The sequence below is a fragment of the Panulirus ornatus genome, chromosome 18, assembly GCF_036320965.1.
Source record: "Panulirus ornatus isolate Po-2019 chromosome 18, ASM3632096v1, whole genome shotgun sequence".
Lineage (NCBI taxonomy): Eukaryota > Metazoa > Arthropoda > Malacostraca > Decapoda > Palinuridae > Panulirus > Panulirus ornatus.
Window position 1 is genome coordinate 51,357,415 of NC_092241.1, and position 24,513 is coordinate 51,381,927.

Here is a 24,513-nt window from a genome sequence, read left to right on the forward strand (position 1 = left end):
GTTAAAGTAATACAGGTACTTGTTATTCATTTTGAGTGGTTAGATACTGACTTTTTTGCAGTATATTGCTGTATTTTAGACTCCAAGGTAATAGGTAACTATATTTACAATATATATAACTAACATCTATCAGAGTTGATAGACATAGCTTTTAGTTATTGACATCTCAAACTTGAGTCTGATAATCATTTTAAAATTATTTGGCACGGATGTTATCACTGCAAAGGAAGACTACCAGAAACCCTCACTAACAGACTTTTGGGTCCTGATGAGTTTGTTTATGATATTGGAAGAGATCAGCAACTCACAGATTAGTGTGTTTATAATGGAAAGGCATACATATGTTTGAAAGAAATAAAATAAATATTTCATGTAAATGAGGAGGCACAAAAGATATATGTCTTGGATTTGAGGTAAACTATTTATCAAGCTACTCTTAAACATATCTTAGGAATGTATTGCTTTCAGCATCTCGTGATTTCATAAATATATTCATGTGCTTGCAATTTTGATGAATGAAATGTGTAATTATGAGTTTATTAGTGAAATCTAACAAATCTGTCCTTAAATAGTTTGTTAAAGATTATTGAAGTCAATGATAATTTTGGTTACTTACATTAGATCACCTTAACCTTCTCAGATGTAAATTGATTCTCAGTGCAGGGCCATCATGGTAGCTCACCACTATTCTCTGTCTGTTCTGTCAGTATCTTTATTCAAGCAGGGCAACTAATACACCTCGAATGCAGTATTCAAGGTGACTTGAAAAGAGTGAGGATAATTTTCTTGAATTTGAATTGAGTATCCCCATGAAGTTTACTTGGCTTTAGGTCACCAGGGATTATTTCACAAAATCTTTGTATATCCTTTTGTAGCACATCACAGCTTATATTGTACCTTTCTTTCTCAGTTTTATTATTGATATCGGAAACTTTTGCAGTTCTTGGTATGAAAATGAATTTGCCAACTCGTAGCTCGGTTCATCAACTTTGTCGCTGTCTCCTGCGTTAGCGAGGTAGCTCAAGGAAACAGACGAAAGAATAGCCCAACCCACCCACATATGCATATATATACATACACGTTCCACACAAGCACAAATGCATACCTATACATCTTAATGTATACATATATACACACACACACACAGACATATACATATATACACATGTACATAATTCATACTGTCTGCCCTTATTCATTCCCGTTGCCACCCCGCCACACATGAAATGAAAACCCCCTCCCCCCACATGTCCACGAGGTAGCGCTAAGAAAGGACAACAAAGGCCACATTCGTTCACACTCAGTCTCTAGCTATCATGTATAATGCACTGAAACCACAACTCCCTTTCCACGTTCAAGCCCCACAGAACGTTCCATGGTTTACCCCAGACACCTCACATGCCCTGGTTCACTCTAGTGACAGCACGTCGACCCTGGTATGCCACATTGTTCCAATTCACTGTATTCCTTGCACGCCTTTCACCCTCCTGCATGTTCAGTCCCCGATCACTCACAATCTTTTTCACTCCATCTTTCCACCTCCAATTTGGTCTCCCACTTCTCATTCCCTCCACCTCTGACACATATATCCTCTTTGTCTATCTTTCATGACTCATTCTCTATATGTGACCAAACCATTTCAAAACACCCTCTTATGCTCTCTCAACCACCCTCTTTTTATTACCACACATCTCTCTTACCCTTTCATTACTTATTCGATCAAACCACCTCGCCATACATCTCCTCAAACATCTCATTTCCAGCACATCCACCCTCCTCCACACAACTCTTATCTATAGCCCACACCTCTCAACCATATAACATTGTTGGAACCACTATTCCTTCAAACATATCCATTTTTGCTTTCCAAGATAACGTTCTTGACTTCCACCCATTTTTCAATGCTCTCAGAACTTTTGCCCCCTCCCCCACCCTATGATTCACTTCCGCTTCCATGGTTCCATCCGTAGCCAAGTCCACTCCGAGATATCTAAAACTCATCTTCCTCCAGTTTTTCTCCATTCAAACTTACCTCCCAATTAACTTGTCCCTTAACCCTACTGTACCTAATAACCTTGCTCTTATTCACATTTACTCTCAGCTTTCTTTTTTCACACACTTTACCAAACTCAGTCACCAGCTTCTGCAGTTTCTCACCTGAATCGGCCACCAGCACTGTATCATCAACGAACAACAACTGACTCGCTTTTCAAGCTCTCATCCACAACAGTCTGCATACTTGCCCCTCTTTCCAAAACTCTGGTATTCACCTCCCTAACAACCCCATCCAAAAACAAATTAAACAATAATGGAGACATCACGCACCCCTGTTGCAAATCAACATTCACTGAGAACCAATCATTCCTCTCTTTCTACACGTACACATGCTTCTAACAACTTACCTCCCACACCATATATTCTTAATACCTTCCACAGAGCATCTCTATCAACTCTTATCATCTGCCTTCTCCTGATCCATAAATGCTACATACAAATCCATTTGCTTTTCTTAGTATTTCTCACATACATTCTTCAAAGCAAACACCTGATCCACACTTCCTCTACCACTTCTGAAACCACACTGCTCTTCCCCAATCTGATGCTCTGTACATGCCTTCACCCTCTCAATCAATAACCTCCCATATAATTTCCCAGGAATACTTGACAAACTTATTCCCCTGTAATTTGAGCACTCACTCTTATCCCCTTTGCCTTTGTACAGTGGCACTATGCAAGCATTCCGCCAATCCTCAGGCACCTCACCATTAGTCATACATACATTTGATAACCTTACCAACCAGCCAACAATACAGTCACCCCCTTTTTTAATAAATTCCACTGCAATACCATCCAAACCCACTGCCTTGCCAGCTTTCATCTTCTGCAAAGCTTTTACTACCTCTTCTCTGTTTACCAAATCATTCTCCCTAACCCTCTCACTTTGCACACTACCTCGACCAAAACACCCTATATCTGCCACTCTATCATCAAACACATTTAACGAAGCTTCAAAATACTCACTCCATCTCCTCACATCGCCACCACTACTTATCACCTCCCCATTTGCCCCCTTTACTGATGTTCCCATTTGTTCCCTTGTGTTACGTACTTTGTTTACCTCCTGCCAAAACCTCTTTTTATTCTCGCTAAAATTTAATGATACTCTCTCACCCCAACTCTCATTTGCCCTCTGTTTTGCTTCTTGCACCTTTCTCTTGACCTCCAGCCTCTTTCTTTTATACATCTCCCAGTCATTTGCATTCTTTCCCTGCAAAAATCGTCCAAATGCCACTCTCTTCTCTTTCACTAATAATCTTACTACTTCATCCCACCACTCACTACCCTTTCTAATCTGCCCACCTCTCATTCTTCCCATGCCACAAGCATCTGCACAAGCCATCACTGCTTCCCTAAATACATCCCATTCCTCCCCCACTCCCCTTACCTCCTTTGTTCTCACCTTTTTCCATTCTGTACTCAGTCTCTCCTGGTACTTTATCACACAAGTCTCCTTCCCAAACTCACTCACTCTCACCACTTTCTTCACCCCAACATTCTCTCTTCTTTTTTTGAAAACCTCTACAAATCTTCACCTTCGCCTCCATAAGATAATGATGGGACATCCCTCCAGTTGCACTTCTCAGTACATTAACATCCATCCCATATAATTTCCCTGGAATACTCAACAAACTTATGCCTCTGTAATATGAACACTTGCCTTTGTCCCATTTGCCTTTGTACAGTGGCACTATGCATGCATTCTGCCAACCCTCAGGCACCTCACTCGTGATCCATAAATACAGTGAATATCCTTACCATCGAATCAACAACACAGTTGCCCCCTTTTTTAATAAATTCCACAGCAATACCATCCAAACCCATGCTTCTTACTTCATCACTCTTAGTTATTACCTCCCCACTTGCCCCCTTCACCGATGTTCCCATTTGTTCTCATGTCTTATGCAGGTTATTTACATATTTTTATTCTCCTCAAAATTTGATGATACTCTCTCATCCCAACTCTCATTTGCCCACTTTTTCACTGCTTGCACCTTTCTCTTAATCTCCTGCTGCTCTCTTTTATACATCTCCCAGTCATTTGGACTACTTCTCTGCAAGTATCATCCAAATGCCGCTTTCCTCTTTCACTAACAACCTTACTTCATCCCACCACTTGCTACCCTTTCAAATCTGCCCACCTCCCACCTTTCTCATGTCATGTGCAACTTTTGTGCAAGCCATCCCTTCTTCCCTGAATACATCCCATTCCTCCCTCATTCCCCTCATGTCATTTGCTCTCACCTTTTGCCATTCTACACTCAATCTCTATTGGTACTTCCTCACACAAGTCTCCTTTCCAAGCTCACTTACTCTGACCACTCTCTTCTCCTTCCCATTCTTCATTTCTGGAAACCTCTACAAATCTTCCCCCATACCTTCACAAGATGGTGATCAGATGTCCCTCCAGCTGCCCCTCTCGGCACATTAACAATGTTGTACTTAATTGCCATTTCCCGTGTCAGCGAGGTAGTGCAAGGAAACAGACGAAGAATGGCCCTTCCACTCATATATATACACAAACATACATATATAATTTTTTTTTTTTTTTTTTTTTTTTTTTTTTTTTTTTTGCCGCTGTCTCCCGCGTTTGCGAGGTAGCGCAAGGAAACAGATGAAAGAAATGGCCCAACCCACCCCCATACACATGTATATACATACGTCCACACACGCAAATATACATACCTACACAGCTTTCCATGGTTTACCCCAGACGCTTCACATGCCCTGTTTCAATCCACTGACAGCACGTCAACCCCGGTATACCACATCGCTCCAATTCACTCTATTCCTTGCCCTCCTTTCACCCTCCTACATGTTCAAGCCCCGATCACACAAAATCTTTTTCACTCCATCTTTCCACTTCCAATTTGGTCTCCCTCTTCTCGTTCCCTCCACCTCCGACACATATATCCTCTTGGTCAATCTTTCCTCACTCATTCTCTCCATGTGCCCAAACCATTTAAAAACACCCTCTTCTGCTCTCTCAACCACGCTCTTTTTATTTCCACACATCTCTCTTACCCTTACGTTACTTACTCGATCAAACCACCTCACACCATACATTGTCCTCAGACATCTCATTTCCAGCACATCCATCCTCCTGTGCACCACTCTATCCATAGCCCACGCCTCGCAACCATACAACATTGTTGGAACCACTATTCCTTCAAACATACCCATTTTTGCTTTCCGAGATAATGTTCTCGACTTCCACACACATACCTTCCACAGAGCATCTCTATCAACTCTATCATATTCCTTCTCCAGATCCATAAATGCTACATACAAATCCATTTGCATTTCTAAGTATTTCTTGCATACATTCTTCAAAGCAAACACCTGATCCACACATCCTCTACCACTTCTGAAACCACACTGCTCTTCCCCAATCTGATGCTCTGTACATGCCTTCACCCTCTCAATCAATACCCTCCCATATAATTTGCCAGGAATACTCAACAAACTTATACCTCTGTAATTTGAGCACTCACTCTTATCCCCTTTGCCTTTGTACAATGGCACTATGCACGAATTCCACCAATCCTCAGGCACCTCACCATGAGTCATACATACATTAATAACCTTACCAACCAGTCAACAATACAGTCACCCCCTTTTTTAATAAATTCCACTGCAATACCATCCAAACCTGCTGCCTTGCCGGCTTTCATCTTCCGCAAAGCTTTTACTACCTCTTCTCTGTTTACCAAATCATTTTCCCCAACCCTCTCACTTTGCACACCACCTCAACCAAGACACCCTATATCTGCCACTCTATCATCAAACACATTCAACAAACCTTCAAAATACTCACTTCATCTTCTCACATCACCACTACTTGTTATCACCTCCCCATTAGCGCCCTTCACTGAAGTTCCCATTTGCTCCCTTGTCTTACGCACTTTATTTACCTCCTTCCAGAACATCTTTTTATTCTCCCTTAAATTTAGTCATACTCTCTCACCCCAACTCTCATTTGCCCTCTTTTTCACCTCTTGCACCTTTCTCTTGACCTCCTGTCTCTTTCTTTTATACATCTCCCACTCAATTGCATTTTTGCCCTGCAAAAATCGTCCAAATGCCTCTCTCTTCTCTTTCACTAATACTCTTACTTCTTCATCCCACCACTCACTACCCTTTCTAATCAACCCACCTCCCCATGCTTCTCATGCCACAAGCATCTTTTGCGCAATCCATCACTGATTCCCTAAATACATCACATTCCTCCCCCACTCCCCTTACTTCCATTGTTCTCACCTTTTTCCATTCTGTACTCAGTCTCTCCTGGTACTTCCTCACACAAGTCTCCTTCTTAAGCTCACATACTCTCACCACCCTCTTCACCCCAACATTCACTCTTCTTTTCTGAAAACCCATACAAATCTTCTCGTTAGCCTCCACAAGATAATGATCAGACATCCCTCCAGTTGCACCTCTCAGCACATTAACATCCAAAAGTCTCTCTTTTGCGCGCCTGTCAATTAACACGTAATCCAGTAACGCTCTCTGGCCATCTCTCCTACTTACATATGTATACTTATGTATATGTCGCTTTTTAAACCAGGTATTCACAATCACCAGTCCTTTTTCAGCACATAAATCTACAAGCTCTTCACCATTTCCATTTACAACACTGAACACCCCATGTATACCAATTATTCCCTCAACTGCCACATTACTCACCTTTGCATTCAAATCACCCATCACTATAACCCGGTCGCGTGCATCAAAACCACTAACACACTCATTCAGCTGCTCCCATAAGACTTGCCTCTCATGATCTTTCTTCTCATGCCCAGGTGCATATGCACCAATAATCACCCATCTCTCTCCATCAACTTTCAGTTTTACCCATATTAATATATAATATATATTGATGATAGAGTGGCAGATATAGGGTGTCTTGGTCGAGGTGGTGTGCAAAGTGAGAGGGTTAGGGAAAATGATTTGGTAAACAGAGAAGAGGTAGTAAAAGCTTTGCGGAAGATGAAAGCCGGCAAGGCAGCAGGTTTGGATGGTATTGCAGTGGAATTTATTAAAGAAGGGGATGGCTGTATTATTGACTGGTTGGTAAGGTTATTTAATGTATGTATGACTCATGGTGAGGTGCCTGAGGATTGGCGGAATGCGTGCATAGTGCCATTGTACAAAGGCAAAGGGGATAAGAGTGAGTGCTCAAATTACAGAGGTATAAGCTTGTTGAGTATTCCTGGGAAATTATATGGGAGGTTATTGATTGAGAGGGTGAAGGCATGTACAGAGCATCAGATTGGGGAAGAGCAGTGTGGTTTCAGAAGTGGTAGAGGATGTGTTGATCAGGTGTTTGCTTTGAAGAATGTATGTGAGAAATACTTAGAAAAGCAAATGGATTTGTATGTAGCATTTATGGATCTGGAGAAGGAATATGATAGAGTTGATAGAGATGCTCTGTGGAAGGTATTAAGAATATATGGTGTGGGAGGAAAGTTGTTAGAAGCAGTGAAAAGTTTTTATCGAGGATGTAAGGCATGTGTACGTGTAGGAAGAGAGGAAAGTGATTGGTTCTCAGTGACTGTAGGTTTGTGGCAGGGGTGTGTGATGTCTCCATGGTTGTGTAATTTGTTTATGGATGGGGTTGTTAGGGAGGTGAATGCAAGAGTTTTGGAAAGAGGGGCAAGTATGAAGTCTGTTGGGGATGAGAGAGCTTGGGAAGTGAGTCAGTTGTTGTTTGCTGATGATACAGCGCTGGTGGCTGATTCATGTGAGAAACTGCAGAAGCTGGTGACTGAGTTTGGTAAAGTGTGTGAAAGAAGAAAGTTAAGAGTAAATGTGAATAAGAGCAAGGTTATTAGGTACAGTGGGGTTGAGGGTCAAGTCATTTGGGAGGTAAGTTTGAATGGAGAAAAACTGGAGGAAGTAAAGTGTTTTAGATATCTGGGAGTGGATCTGGCAGCGGATGGAACCATGGAAGCGGAAGTAAATCATAGAGTGGGGGAGGGGGCGAAAATCCTGGGAGCCTTGAAGAATGTGTGGAAGTCGAGAACATTATCTCGGAAAGCAAAAATGGGTATGTTTGAAGGAATAGTGGTTCCAACAATTTTGTATGTTTGCTAGGCGTGGGCTATGGATAGAGTTGTGCGCAGGAGGGTGGATGTGCTGGAAATGAGATGTTTGAGGACAATGTGTGGTGTGAGGTGGTTTGATTGAGTAAGTAATGTAAGGGTAAGAGAGATGTGTGGAAATAAAAAGAGCGTGGTTGAGAGAGCAGAAGAGGGTGTTTTGAAATGGTTTGCGCACATGGAGAGAATGAGTGAGGAAAGATTGACCAAGAGGATATATGTGTCAGAGGTGGAGGGAACAAGGAGAAGTGGGAGACCAAATTGGAGGTGGAAAGATGGAGTGAAAAAGATTTTGAGTGATTGGGGCCTGAACATGCAGGAGGGTGAAAGGAGGGCAAGGAATAGAGTGAATTGGATCGATGTGGTATACTGGGGTTGACGTGCTGTCAGTGGATTGAATCAGGGCATGTGAAGCGTCTAGGGTAAACCATGGAAAGTTGTGTAGGGCCTGGATGTGGAAAGGTAGCTGTGGTTTTGGGCATTATTGCATGACAGCTAGAAACTGAGTGTGAACGAATGGGGCCTTTGTTGTCTTTTCCTAGCGCTACCTCGCACACATGAGGGGGGAGGGGGATGGTATTCCATGTGTGGTGAGGTGGCGATGGGAATGAATAAAGACAGTGTGAATTGTGTGCATGGGTATATATGTGTGTGTCTGTGTGGGTATATATATATGTGTACATTGAGATGTATAGGTATGTATATTTGCGTGTGTGGACGTGTGTGTATATACATGTGTATGGGGGTGGGTTCGGCCATTTCTTTCATCTCTTTCCTTGTGCTACCTTGCAAACACGGGAGAAAGCGACAAAGCAAAATAAAAAGAAAAATATATATGTGTGTGTGTGTGTGTGTGTGTGTGTGTATATGTGTATATATACTTAATTGCCTATACATGCACATATACATACACATGTACATATTCATACTTGCCTTCATCCATTCCGGTCACTACCCTGCCACACAAGAAATAGCATGGCTACCCCTCACTTCAGCGAGGTAGTGCCAGGAAAACAGACAAAAAAGGCCACATTTTCATTCACTCTCAGTCTGTAGCTGTCATGTGTAATGCACTGAAGGCACAGCTCCCTATCCATATCCAGGCCCCACAGACCTTTCCATGGTTTACCCCAGGTTTTTCACATGCCCTGGTTCAATCCATTGACAGCATATTGACTCCGGTATACTACCTCATTCCAATTCACTCTATTCCTTGCATGCCTCTCGTCCTCCTGTATGTTCAGGACCTGATCACTCAAAATCTTTTTCACTCCATATTTCTGTCTCCAATTTGGTCTCCTACTTCTTGTTCACTCTACCTTTGTCAAATATATCCTCTTTGTCAACTTTTTCTCACTTGTGTTTCAACGCACTTCTGCTTTCTTAGCCACACTCTTATTTCCACACATCTCTCTTACCCTGTCATAACTTGCTCGATCAAACCACCTCACACCACCTATTGTCCTCAAACATTTCATTTCCAATTCACCCCCCCTTCTCAGTGCAACCCTATTTATAGCCCATGCCACACAACCATATAGTATTGTTGGAACTACTATTCCTTCAGACATACCTTTTTTTGTTTTCTGAGATAACGTTCTCTCTTTCCATGCATTCTTCATCACTACCCAATCCTGAGTCAGGTACCTGTTTTATTGACCAACCCCAAGGGATGGCTGAACAGCTGTGTTGATTGTGGACCGACTACTGTAGCCGGGATTCAAACCTATGCGCTTGAGGCTGGGCAGCCTGTTAATGCATCACAGTTAGGAATGCTAACTGTTGCACCACGGGAGTCGTAAACTTGTTCATCAGTGACAGTAGCTAACTCTGCGTTTAGATGCACATTAGAGTTCATGTTGATATTATGAGGGCATATAGTAGCTGGCTCTTGATTAATAATGCTGTTGGTCATTGTATTTTTTTTTTTTTTTTAGTTAATTTAAAGAGATTTGATTGTAAAGTCAGAAAAAAAGGAGCTAATTTGATATCTAATCTATGAACTAGTGTCTGTTGTTATTTACTTGGCATGTTGTTTTGCCAGTGTCGAGAAATATTGAGTATGAGTTAATGGGGAAAATATTTGCAAATTTCTTTAGGTTTTTGTTTGTCCTTATGTTTAGAAATGAATTTAGATGCGGAGACTTTATCTACCATTTTAATACTTATGTTTCTTCTTTTATGTTTTTGCAGAGTGTACAGTTTGAGAACACAAAATCAAAAGCTACAGCTGCAGTCAATGATGAAGATGTACCAAATAGATGGGTGAGTGGCTTTGGCCTTTGCTTTTCATGAGGCTGCAGTGGGGGATGTGGCTAATTAATTTTTTAGCATGCTGCAGTCTAGTGTATTGTAATTAGTGGTTGGGGGAAGGAGGCACTGGAATTGTTTATTCAGTTTCTGTTTGGTATTTTTCCAGGACACTCAAGTTTGATTTATCCCAGCCCATGAAGGGAGGAAGAGGAGGCTATGAATAATTAATGAATTTAAAGGGGCTGTAAGGATAATTTAGTCTTTTGTGTTGTCTCACTAGGTAAGCCATGGAAGTTTTGAATGAGGGAAGGGATGAAGGGAGGATTTGTTTTTTTTCTACATGATTGGAATGCTTGGATTTTCGGATAAGAATTGTATTTGTTGTTTGCTTTTTTCTAACATCTCGTAAATTCTTCATTGGTGAGGTCTTCTTGGTGAACTGAAGGTCATACTTGTATATTAGTTGTTGAGATACCAAATTTTGTGACTGCATTAAAGATTCTATACTAAAAGAACTTTCCCCCCCCAGCTACAAAATGAAGCCAACTTAGACAACGACTTCATTCGAGAATATTTTCAATCACAGAAAGCTCTCTATAGGCAACAAATAGAAGCTCGAAGACAGTACAGAGGTGAGTGTGGAGTTGATGTTTTTTGTAGATTTTGAACTCAAATTTTAGTTTACTTTAGTTTTGGGACAGTAGGGTTTCATTTTTTTTTCCTTGGGGAGGGTAAATGTGGTAGGCTTCTCATAAAAGGCATGTTATTCATATTCAAATGTAAATATGTTATTTAGGCCTCTTTTAAGGACCATACAATTCTGAATAACATGGAAGGCTTTGCTGCATTAAATACATTTCACTCAGACATGGATGTCAGTGCAGAATGGTTTAAAACCTGAGGGAATGAGTATCGTATGACAAATATTTCCTTGTTACAGGAAGCAGTAGGAAATATGATATATAAAGCCAAAAGGGTTTTATACTGTGAAATAAGCAACACTTTGAGAGTGTTATTCAGAAGGCTTTGAAGAGTAAAGAACTCTCCTACTGTGAACCGTTTCCCCATACATGTTAGTAAATAATATGGAGCAGTTTGAGTGATTGGATATCCTGCATTTTTATATTTTGGTGGTTTTTATTCTGCCATGTATCCAGGATGAATATGGTTTATTTTTTTAGTTATAGCATTGCTCTCTGTCTCTTTTGCATCTGTTTCAAGACCTTTAGACTTTGCATAGTAAGCTATCAGGCATGTTAAATAGATATTATGCCTCTGGCTATTTGATGGTAGGCTTGTCCTTCCATATATGTCTGAAACTGTAGTGTGTAGTCTCTTGCTTTACTTAATGATGGATTTTTATTGGACATGATGAGGTGAATGATCATATTGATTCTAAGTTTAGTATTATGATGGTGCTGCTTGATGTATCTTTGCATGCCTTAGTACTTGTCCTGAACTTACCAATCTGTTAGATGATTTTGGATTTTTCAATTATGATTTGATGACTCACTCTATTGATTATCAACACATTTCTAAAGATAGAGCTCCTGCAGCTTATATGAAGCTAGCTGCATCCACCTTTCAGGACTTCATGTCAAGAAGTGTGGTGATTTTGTTTTTGTATGTGTTGGGTGAGTGGAAGACACTTAGAGGAAGTGTTTAGTGTCATCATAATGGGAGATACGTCATGGCAGGACGCGTCCAGTTATGTGTTGAATCTTGTTTATTATGTCCATATATACATACATGTTTAGCTAAACATTACCATTAGCTATGCAAGATATTATTTGATGTAAAAGTATCTACAGAAATATTTATAAGAGGTTGAATTTTGAGGTAATTGAAATTATCTAAACATTTTATTTTTTGAGTGAAAGGAGGAAGGAGCAAGGCTCCCCTTGGTGATTTATTGTCATGCGGTTGACAATGTTTTGTGGAATTGATACGAGCATTTTTTTGGAAGTTTGTAATCACTTTTTTTATACTCCCTCCCCCTGCCCAGGTCAGTGCTGTATATTGGAATAGTGCCTGGTTTGGTGAAATAATACTCGAGCAATTTATCATACTTTGGTTCAGAGGAGGCTTGTTTAACGCTCTTAACTAGGGATTTACTGGGTGCTGAGAATTTGGCTTGAGTCTTGGAGAGGCCTGTCATTTGAACTGTGTTTCTATTAATGATGCATGTTTATTGAGCCTCTGTATTCTTGAAAATATGTTAGATATACCTGCACATCAGTGGATGATGCTGCTTCACTTTTATTTGGCGGGGTTAGAGTGTGTCCAATGACCTTTGAAATATACTTTAATTTCTCCTCGTGGCTCATCCATCTGGTGTGTTAAATAAAAAGCGGTGATTTTTTTTTTTTTCTTTGTCGCTGTCTCCCGCGTTTGCAAGGTAGTGCAAGGAAACAGACGAAAGAAATGGCCCAACCCACCCCCATACACATGTATATACATTCGTCCACACACGCATATATACATACCTACACAGCTTTCCATGGTTTACCCCAGACGCTTCACATGCCCTGATTCAATCCACTGACAGCACGTCAACCCCGGTATACAACATCGATCCAATTCACTCTATTCCTTGCCCTCCTTTCACCCTCCTGCATGTTCAGGCCCCGATCACACAAAATCTTTTTCACTCCATCTTTCCACCTCCAATTTGGTCTCCCACTTCTCCTCGTTCCCTCCACCTCCGACACATATATCCTCTTGGTCAATCTTTCCTCACTCATTCTCTCCATGTGCCCCAACCATTTAAAAACACCCTCTCCTGCTCTCTCAACCATGCTCTTTTTATTTCCACACATCTCTCTTACCCTTACGTTACTTACTCAATCAAACCACCTCACACAACACATTGTCCTCAAACATCTCATTTCCAGCACATCCATCCTCCTGCGCACAACTCTATCCATAGCCCACGCCTCGCAACCATACAACATTGTTGGAACCACTATTCCTTCAAACATACCCATTTTTGCTTTCCGAGATAATGTTCTTGACTTCCACACATTTTTCAAGGCTCCCAGAATTTTCGCCCCCTCCCCCACCCTATAATCCACTTCCGCTTCCATGGTTCCATCCGCTGCCAGATCCACTCCCAGATATCTAAAACACTTTACTTCCTCCAGTTTTTCTCCATTCAAACTTACCTCCCGATTGACTTGACCCTCAACCCTACTGTACCTAATAACCTTGCTCTTATTCACATTTACTCTTAACTTTCTTCTTTCACACACTTTACCAAACTCAGTCACCAGCTTCTGCAGTTTCTCACATGAATCAGCCACCAGCGCTGTATCATCAGCGAACAACAACTGACTCACTTCCCAAGCTCTCTCATCCCCAACAGACTTCATACTTTCCCCTCTTTCCAAAACTCTTGCATTCACCTCCCTAACAACCCCATCCATAAACAAATTAAACAACCATGGAAACATCACACACCCCTGCTGCAAACCTACATTCACTGAGAACCAATCACTTTCCTCTCTTCCTACACGTACACATGCCTTACATCCTCGATAAAAACTTTTCACTGCTTCTAACAACTTGCCTCCCACACCATATATTCTTAATACCTTCCACAGAGCATCTCTATCACCTGTATCATCTGCTTTCTCCATATCCATAAATGCTACATACAAAACCATTTGCTTTTCTAAGTATTTCTCACATACATTCTTCAAAGCAAACACCTGATCCACACATCCTCTACCACTTCTGAAACCACACTGCTCTCCCCAGTTTTATAACAGTTTTCCTTTATGGGTTTGCAATAAAGTGAAGAGTGGTAAAGATAGTATTCATTAATTCATTTTAGATAATATACAAGTTAGTGTTCTTGATTGTTATGAAGTGAAGAGTGCTAAAGATACTATTCATTGATTCATTTTAGATATCGTACAAGTTAATTTACTTTATTGTTGTCATATGAAATTGGGAGAACATTATGCATCCCTAAGCTTAAGAGATTGTTTGAAAGGCTTGGAGATGTTCACTGATCACTTGGAAAATTCTTGTGAATAATTTTAAGGTTGATATATTCATGGATAGGGTGGTGAGGGAGGTGAATACAAAAGTTTTGGAGAGAGGGACAAGTATGAAGTCTGTTGTGGATGAGAGAGCATGGGAAGTATGTCGGTTCTTGTTCGCTAATGATACAGCGCTGGTGGCTGATTTGGGTGAGAAACTGCAGGAGTTGGTTACTGAGTTTGGTAAAGTGTGTGAAAGAAGAAAGTTAAGAGTAAATGTGAATAAGAGTAAGGTTGTTAGGTTCGGTAGGGTTGAGGGACAAGTTAGCTGGGAGGTTAGTTTGAATGGAGAAAAACTGGAGGAAGTGAAGTGTTTTAGATATCTGTGAGAGGGCTTAGCAATGGATGGAAGCGGAAGTGAGTCATATGATGGGGAGGGGGCGAAGGTTCTGGGAGCGTTGGAGAATGTGTGGAAGGTGAGAATGTTATCTTGAGCAAAAATGGGTTTGTTTGAAGGAATGGTGGTTCCACCAATGTTATATGTTTGTGAGGCATGGGCTATACATAGGGTTGTGTGGAGGAGGGTGGATGTGTTGGAAATGAAATGTGTGCGAGGTGGTTTGATGTAAGGGTAAGAGATATGTGTGGTAATAAAAAGAGTGTGGTTGAGAGAGCAGAAGAGGGTGTGTTGAAATGGTTTGGACACATGGAGAGAATGTGTGAGGAAAGATTGACAAAGAGGATATATGTGTCAGGTAGAGGGAAGAAGGAGATGGGAGAGACCAAATTGGAGGTGGAAGGATGGGGTGAAAAAGATTTTGAGCATTTGGGGCCTGAAGATACAGGAGGGTGAAAGGCTTGCAAGAGAGTGAATTGGAATGATGTGGTAATATCAGGATCGACGTGCTGTCAGTAGATTGAACCAGGGCATGTGAAGGGTCTGGGGTAAACTATGAAAAGGTCTGTGGGACCTGGATATGGAAAGAGAGCTGTGGTTTTGGTGTATTACACATGACAGCTAGAGACTGAGTGTGAATGAATTTGGCCTTTTTTGTCTGTTCCAGGCACTACCTCGCTTGAATACTGTTTTGTTTGTGGCGGGGTTGCGACAGGAATGGATGAAAGCAGCAAGTATGAATATGTACATGTGTATGTATGTATACGGTGAAATGTATATGTATGCATGTGTGTGTGTGGCCATTTATGTATTTTTATACATGGGTATGTGGGTGGGTTGGGCCATTCTTTTGTCTGCTCCCTTGCACTACCTCGCTAATGTAGGAGAAGGCAATTAAGTATAATGATAATAATGTGGGAGACAGCAACAAGAGTATGATAGAAAAAAATATATATTTCTGCACACACACACACACATATATATATATATATATATATATATATATATATATATATTTTTTTTTTTTTTTTTTTTTTTTATACTTTGTCGCTGTCTCCCGCGTTTGCGAGGTAGCGCAAGGAAACAGACGAAAGAAATGGCCCAACCCCCCCCCCCCCATACACATGTACATACACACGTCCACACACGCAAATATACATACCTACACAGCTTTCCATGGTTTACCCCAGACGCTTCACATGCCTTGCTTCAATCCACTGACAGCACGTCAACCCCTGTATACCACATGACTCCAATTCACTCTATTTCTTGCCCTCCTTTCACCCTCCTGCATGTTCAGGCCCCGATCACACAAGATCTTTTTCACTCCATCTTTCCACCTCCAATTTGGTCTCCCTCTTCTCCTCGTTCCCTCCACCTCCGACACATATATCCTCTTGGTCAATCTCTCCTCACTCATTCTCTCCATGTGCCCAAACCATTTCAAAACACCCTCTTCTGCTCTCTCAACCACGCTCTTTTTATTTCCACACATCTCTCTTACCCTTACGTTACTTACTCGATCAAACCACCTCACACCACACATTGTCCTCAAACATCTCATTTCCAGCACATCCATCCTCCTGCGCACATCTCTATCCATAGCCCACGCCTCGCAACCATACAGCATTGTTGGAACCACTATTCCCTCAAACATACCCATTTTTGCTTTCCGAGATAATGTTCTCGACTTCCACACATTTTTCAAGGCTCCCAAAATTTTCGCCCCCTCCCCCACCCTATGATCCACTTCCGCTTCCATGGTTCCATCCGCTGACAGATCCACTCCCAGATATCTAAAACACTTCACTTCCTCCAGTTTTTCTCCATTCAAACTCACCTCCCAATTGACTTGACCCTCAACCCTACTGTACCTAATAACCTTGCTCTTATTCACATTTACTCTTAACTTTCTTCTTTCACACACTTTACCAAACTCAGTCACCAGCTTCTGCAGTTTCTCACATGAATCAGCCACCAGCGCTGTATCATCAGCGAACAACAACTGACTCACTTCCCAAGCTCTCTCATCTTTCATACTATTCACCATTTCCCGCGTTTGCGAGGTAGCGTTAAGAACAGAGGACTGGGCCTTAGGGCGAAAATCCTCACCTGGCCCCCTTCTATGTTCCTTTTGGAAAATTAAAAAAAAAAATGAGAGGGGAGGATTTCCAGCCACCCGCTCCCTCCCCTTTTAGTTGCCTTCTACGACACGCAGGGAATACGTGGGAAGTATTCTTTCTCCCCTATCCCCAGATGTATAATTTTTTTTTCATACTATTCGCCATTTCCCGCGTTAGTAAGGTAGCGTTAAGAACAGACGACTGAGCCTTTGAGGGAATATTCTCACTTGGCCCCCTCCTCTGTTCCTTCATTAGGAAAACTAAAAACGAGAGGGAAGGATTTCCAGCCCCCCCCGCTCCTTTCCCTTTTAGTCGCCTTCTACGACACGCAGGGAATACGTGGGAAGTATTCTTTCTCCCCTATCCCCAGGGAAATATATATATATATATATATATATATATATATTTTTTTTTCATACTTTGTCGCTGTGTCCCGCGTTTGCGAGGTAGCGCAAGGAAACAGACGAAAGAAATGGCCCAACCCTCCCCATACACATGTACATACACACGTCCACACACGCAAATATACATACCTACACAGCTTTCCATGGTTTACCCCGGACGCTTCACATGCCTTGATTCAATCCACTGACAGCACGTCAACCCCTGTATACCACATCGCTCCAATTCACTCTATTCCTTGCCCTCCTTTCACCCTCCTGCATGTTCAGGCCCCGATCACACAAAATCCTTTTCACTCCATCTTTCCACCTCCAATTTGGTCTCCCTCTTCTCCTCGTTCCCTCCACCTCCGACACATATATCCTCTTGGTCAATCTTTCCTCACTCATTCTCTCCATGTGCCCAAACCATTTCAAAACACCCTCTTCTGCTCTCTCAACCACGCTCTTTTTATTTCCACACATCTCTCTTACCCTTACGTTACTTACTCGATCAAACCACCTCACACCACACATTGTCCTCAAACATCTCATTTCCAGCACATCCATCCTCCTGCGCACAACTCTATCCATAGCCCACGCCTCGCAACCATACAACATTGTTGGAACCACTATTCCTTCAAACATACCCATTTTTGCTTTCCGGGATAATGTTCTCGACTTCCACACATTTTTCAAGGCTCCCAAAATTTTCGCCCCCTCCCCCACCCTATGATCCACTTCCGCTTCCATGGTTCCATCCGCTGACAGATCCACTCCCAGATATCTAAAACACTTCACTTCCTCCAGTTTTTCTCCATTCAAACTCACCTCCCAATTGACTTGACCCTCAACCCTACTGTACCTAATAACCTTGCTCTTATTCACATTTACTCTTAACTTTCTTCTTCCACACACTTTACCAAACTCCGTCACCAGCTTCTGCAGTTTCTCACATGAATCCGCCACCAGCGCTGTATCATCAGCGAACAACAACTGACTCACTTCCCAAGCTCTCTCATCCCCAACAGACCTCATACTTGCCCCTCTTTCCAAGACTCTTGCATTTACCTCCCTAACAACCCCATCCATAAACAAATTAAACAACCATGGAGACATCACACACCCCTGCCGCAAACCTACATTCACTGAGAACCAATCACTTTCCTCTCTTCCTACACGTACACATGCCTTACATCCTCGATAAAAACTTTTCACTGCTTCTAACAACTTGCCTCCCACACCATATATTCTTAATACCTTCCACAGAGCATCTCTATCAACTCTATCATATGCCTTCTCCAGATCCATAAATGCTACATACAAATCCATTTGCTTTTCTAAGTATTTCTCACATACATTCTTCAAAGCAAACACCTGATCCACACATCCTCTCCCACTTCTGAAACCACACTGCTCTTCCCCAATCTGATGCTCTGTACATGCCTTCACCCTCTCAATCAATATCCTCCCATATAATTTACCAGGAATACTCAACAAACTTATACCTCTGTAATTTGAGCACTCACTCTTATCCCCTTTGCCTTTGTACAATGGCACTATGCACGCATTCCGCCAATCCTCAGGCACCTCACCATGAGTCATACATACATTAAATAACCTTACCAACCAGTCAACAATACAGTCACCCCCTTTTTTAATAAATTCCACTGCAATACCATCCAAACCTGCTGCCTTGCCGGCTTTCATCTTCCGCAAAGCTTTTACTACCTCTTCTCTGTTCACCAAATCATTATATATATATATATATATATATATATATATATATATATGATTTTTTTTTTTTATATACTTTGTCGCTGTCTCCCGCGTTTGTGAGGTAGCGCAAGGAAACAGACGAAAGAAATGGCCCCCCCCCCCCATACACATGTATATACATACGTCCACACACGCAAATATACATACCTACACAGCTTTCCATGGTTTACCCCAGACGCTTCACCTGCCTTGATTCAATCCACTGACAGCACGTCAACCCCGGTATACCACATCGCTCCAATTCACTCTATTCCTTGCCCTCCTTTCACCCTCCTGCATGTTCAGGCCCCGATCACACAAAATCTTTTTCACTCCATCTTTCCACCTCCAATATGGTCTCCCTCTTCTCCTCGTTCCCTCCACCCCCGACACACATATCCTCCTGGTCAATCTTTCCTCACTCACTCCCTCCATGTGCCCAAACCACTTCAAAACACCCTCCTCTGCTCTCTCAACCACGCTCTTTTTATTTCCACACATCTCTCTTATATATATATATATATATATATATATATTTTTTTTATTATACTTTGTCGCTGTCTCCCGCGTTTGCGAGGTAGCGCAAGGAAACAGACGAAAGAAATGGCCCCATACACATGTATATACATACGTCCACACACGCAAATATACATACCTACACAGCTTTCCATGGTTTACCCCAGACGCTTCACATGCCTTGATTCAATCCACTGACAGCACGTCAACATCGCTCCAATTCACTCTATTCCTTGCCCTCCTTTCACCCTCCTGCATGTTCAGGCCCCGATCACAAAATCTTTTTCACTCCATCTTTCCACCTCCAATTTGGTCTCCCTCTTCTCTTCGTTCCCTCCACCTCCGACACATATATCCTCTTGGTCAATCTTTCCTCACTCATTCTCTCCATTTGACCAAACCATTTCAAAACACCCTCCTCTGCTCTCTCAACCACACTCTTTTTATTTCCACACATCTCTCTTACCCTTACGTTACTTACTCGATCAAACCACCTCACACCACACATTGTCCTCAAACATCTCATTTCCAGCACATCCATCCTCCTGCGCACAACTCTATCCATAGTCCACGCCTCGCAACCATACAACATTGTTGGAACCACTATTCCTTCAAACATACCCATTTTTGCTTTCCGAGATAATGTTCTCGACTTCCACACATTCTTCAAGGCTCCCAGAATTTTTGCCCCCTCCCCCACCCTATGATCCACTTCCGCTTCCATGTTTCCATCCGCTGCCAGATCCACTCCCAGATATCTAAAACACTTCACTTCCTCCAGTTTTTCTCCATTCAAACTCACCTCCCAATTGACTTGACCCTCAACCCTACTGTACCTAATAACCTTGCTCTTATTCACATTTACTCTTAACTTTCTTCTTTCACACACTTTACCAAACTCAGTCACCAGCTTCTGCAGTTTCTCACATGAATCAGCCACCAGCGCTGTATCATCAGCGAACAACAACTGACTCACTTCCCAAGCTCTCTCATCTTTCATACTATTCACCATTTCCCGCGTATGCGAGGTAGCGTTAAGAACAGAGGACTGGGCCTTAGGGCGAAAATCCTCACCTGGCCCCCTTCTATGTTCCTTTTGGAAAATTAAAAAAAAAAATGAGAGGGGAGGATTTCCAGCCACCGCTCCCTCCCCTTTTAGTTGCCTTCTACGACACGCAGGGAATACGTGGGAAGTATTCTTTCTCCCCTATCCCCAGATGTATAATTTTTTTTTCATACTATTCGCCATTTCCCGCGTTAGTAAGGTAGCGTTAAGAACAGACGACTGAGCCTTTGAGGGAATATTCTCACTTGGCCCCCTCCTCTGTTCCTTCATTAGGAAAACTAAAAACGAGAGGGAAGGATTTCCAGCCCCCCCCCGCTCCTTTCCCTTTTAGTCGCCTTCTACGACACGCAGGGAATACGTGGGAAGTATTCTTTCTCCCCTATCCCCAGGGAAATATATATATATATATATATATATATATATATATATATATATATATATATATATATGTTTTTTTTTTTATATACTTTTTTTATATACTTTGTCGCTGTCTCCCGCGTTTGTGAGGTAGTGCAAGGAAACAGACGAAAGAAATGGCCCAACCCCCCCCCCCCCATACACATGTATATACATACGTCCACACACGCAAATATACATACCTACACAGCTTTCCATGGTTTACCCCAGACGCTTCACCTGCCTTGATTCAATCCACTGACAGCACGTCAACCCCGGTATACCACATCGCTCCAATTCACTCTATTCCTTGCCCTCCTTTCACCCTCCTGCATGTTCAGGCCCCGATCACACAAAATCTTTTTCACTCCATCTTTCCACCTCCAATATGGTCTCCCTCTTCTCCTCGTTCCCTCCACCCCCGACACACATATCCTCCTGGTCAATCTTTCCTCACTCACTCCCTCCATGTGCCCAAACCACTTCAAAACACCCTCCTCTGCTCTCTCAACCACGCTCTTTTTATTTCCACACATCTCTCTTATATATATATATATATATATATATATATTTTTTTTTTTTTTTATTATACTTTGTCGCTGTCTCCCGCGTTTGCGAGGTAGCGCAAGGAAACAGACGAAAGAAATGGCCCAACCCCCCCATACACATGTATATACATACGTCCACACACGCAAATATACATACCTACACAGCTTTCCATGGTTTACCCAGACGCTTCACATGCCTTGCTTCAATCCACTGACAGCACGTCAACCCCGGTATACCACATCGCTCCAATTCACTCTATTCCTTGCCCTCCTTTCACCCTCCTGCATGTTCAGGCCCCGATCACACAAAATCTTTTTCACTCCATCTTTCCACCTCCAATTTGGTCTCCCTCTTCTCCTTCTTCCCTCCACCTCCGACACATATATCCTCTTTTTCAATCTTTCCTCACTCATCCTCTCCATGTGCCCAAACCACTTCAAAACACCCTCTTCTGCTCTCTCAACCACGCTCTTTTTATTTCCACACATCTCTCTTACCCTTACGTTACTCACTCGATCAAACCACCTCACACCACACATTGTCCTCAAACATCTCATTTCCAGCACATCCATCCTCCTGCGCACGACTCTATCCATAGCCCACGCCTCGCAACCATACAACATTGTTGGAACCACTATTCCTTCAAACATACCCATTTTTGCTTTCCGAGATAATGTTCTCGACTTCCACACATTCTTCAAGGCTCCCAGAATTTTCGCCCCCTCCCCCACCCTATGATCCACTTCCGCTTCCATGGTTCCATCCGCTGCCAGATCCACTCCCAGATATCTAAAACACTTCACTTCCTCCAGTTTTTCTCCATTCAAACTCACCTCCCAATTGACTTGACCCTCAACCCTACTGTACCTAATAACCTTGCTCTTATTCACATTTACTCTTAACTTTCTTCTACCACACACTTTACCAAACTCAGTCACCAGCTTCTGCAGTTTCTCACATGAATCAGCCACCAGCGCTGTATCATCAGCGAACAACAACTGACTCACTTCCCAAGCTCTCTCATCCCCAACAGACTTCATACTTGCCCCTCTTTCCAAAACTCTTGCATTTACCTCCCTAACAACCCCATCCATAAACAAATTAAACAACCATGGAGACATCACACACCCCTGCCGCAAACCTACATTCACTGAGAACCAATCACTTTCCTCTCTTCCTACATATATATATATATATGTATATATGTATATATATATATATATATATATATATATATATATATGTATATATATATATATATACATATATATACACACGCAGGCACATACATATATACCCATGCACACAATTCACAGTCTGCCTTTATTCATTCCCATCGCCACCTCGCCGCACATGGAATACCATCCCCCTCCCCCCTCATGTGTGCGAGGTAGCACTAGGAAAAGACAACAAAGGCCCCATTCGTTCACACACAGTCTCTAGCTGTCATGCAATAATGCCCGAAACCACAGCTCCGTTTCCATATCCAGGCCCCACACAACTTTCCATGGTTTACCCCAGACGCTTCACATGCCCTGATTCAATCCACTGACAGCATGTCAAACCCGGTATACCACATCGATCCAGTTCACTCTATTCCTTTCCCGCCTTTCACCCTCCTGCATGTTCAGGCCCCGATCACTCAAAATCCTTTTCACTCCATCTTTCCACCTCCAATTTGGTCTCCCACTTCTCCTCGTTCCCTCCACCTACGACACGTATATCCTCTTTGTCAATCCCCCTCGCACACATGAGGGGGGAGGGGGATGATATTCCATGTGTGGCGAGGTGGCGATGGGAATGAATAAAGGCAGACAGTGTGAATTGTGTGCATGGGTATATATGTATGTGTCTGTGTGTATATATATGTGTACATTGAGATGTATAGGTATGTATATTTGCGTGTGTGGACGTGTATGTATATACATGTGTATGCGGGTGGGTTGGGCCATTTCTTTCATCTGTTTCCTTGCGCTACCTCGCAAACACGGGAGAGAGCGACAAAGCAAAATAAAAAAAAATATATAAATATAAATAAAAATAAAGCAAAATAAAAAAAAATATATATATATATATGTATTTTTTTTTTGGATCGATTTGGTATACCGGGGTTGACATGTTGTCAGTGGATTGAATCAGGGCATGTGAAGCATCTGGGGTAAACCATGGAAAGCTGTGTAGGTATGTATATTTGAGTGTGTGGACATATGTATATACACGTGTATGGGGGTGGGTTGGGCCATTTCTTTCGTCTGTTTCCTTGCGCTACATCGCAAACGCGGGAGACCGACAAAGCAAAATGGATTTGTATGTAGCATTTATGGATCTGGAGAAGGCATATGATAGAGTTGATAGAGATGCTCTGTGGAAGGTATTAAGAATATATGGTGTGGGAGGCAAGTTGTTAGAAGCAGTGAAAAGTTTTTATCGAGGATGTAAGGCATGTGTACGTGTAGGAAGAGAGGAAAGTGATTGGTTCTCAGTGAATGTAGGTTTGCGGCAGGGGTGTGTGATGTCTCCATGGTTGTTTAATTTGTTTATGGATGGGGTTGTTAGGGAGGTAAATGCAAGAGTCCTGGAAAGAGGGGCAAGTATGAAGTCTGTTGGGGATGAGAGAGCTTGGGAAGTGAGTCAGTTGTTGTTCGCTGATGATACAGCGCTGGTGGCTGATTCATGTGAGAAACTGCAGAAGCTGGTGACTGAGTTTGGTAAAGTGTGTGGAAGAAGAAAGTTAAGAGTAAATGTGAATAAGAGCAAGGTTATTAGGTACAGTAGGGTTGAGGGTCAAGTCAATTGGGAGGTGAGTTTGAATGGAGAAAAACTGGAGGAAGTGAAGTGTTTTAGATATCTGGGAGTGGATCTGTCAGCGGATGGAACCATGGAAGCGGAAGTGGATCATAGGGTGGGGGAGGGGGCGAAAATTTTGGGAG

The 24,513-nt window shown here is 42.3% G+C and overlaps 1 protein-coding gene across 6 annotated transcripts in view; it reads left to right on the forward strand.

The window, feature by feature from the left end:
• LOC139755079 (uncharacterized) overlaps nt 1-24,513 on the forward strand; it is a 192,512-nt gene that overhangs the window by 45,030 nt on the left and 122,969 nt on the right. For all 6 annotated transcript variants that reach the window (XR_011714028.1, XR_011714029.1, XM_071673164.1 and 3 more), the window contains exons 2-3: nt 10,353-10,424; nt 10,942-11,044. Coding sequence is in view for 4 of the 6 variants with exons in the window: in XM_071673164.1 (XP_071529265.1) it covers nt 10,353-10,424; nt 10,942-11,044 (175 nt within the window). In the remaining 2 variants the exon portion in view is untranslated. The remainder of the gene's footprint in view (nt 1-10,352; nt 10,425-10,941; nt 11,045-24,513) is intronic.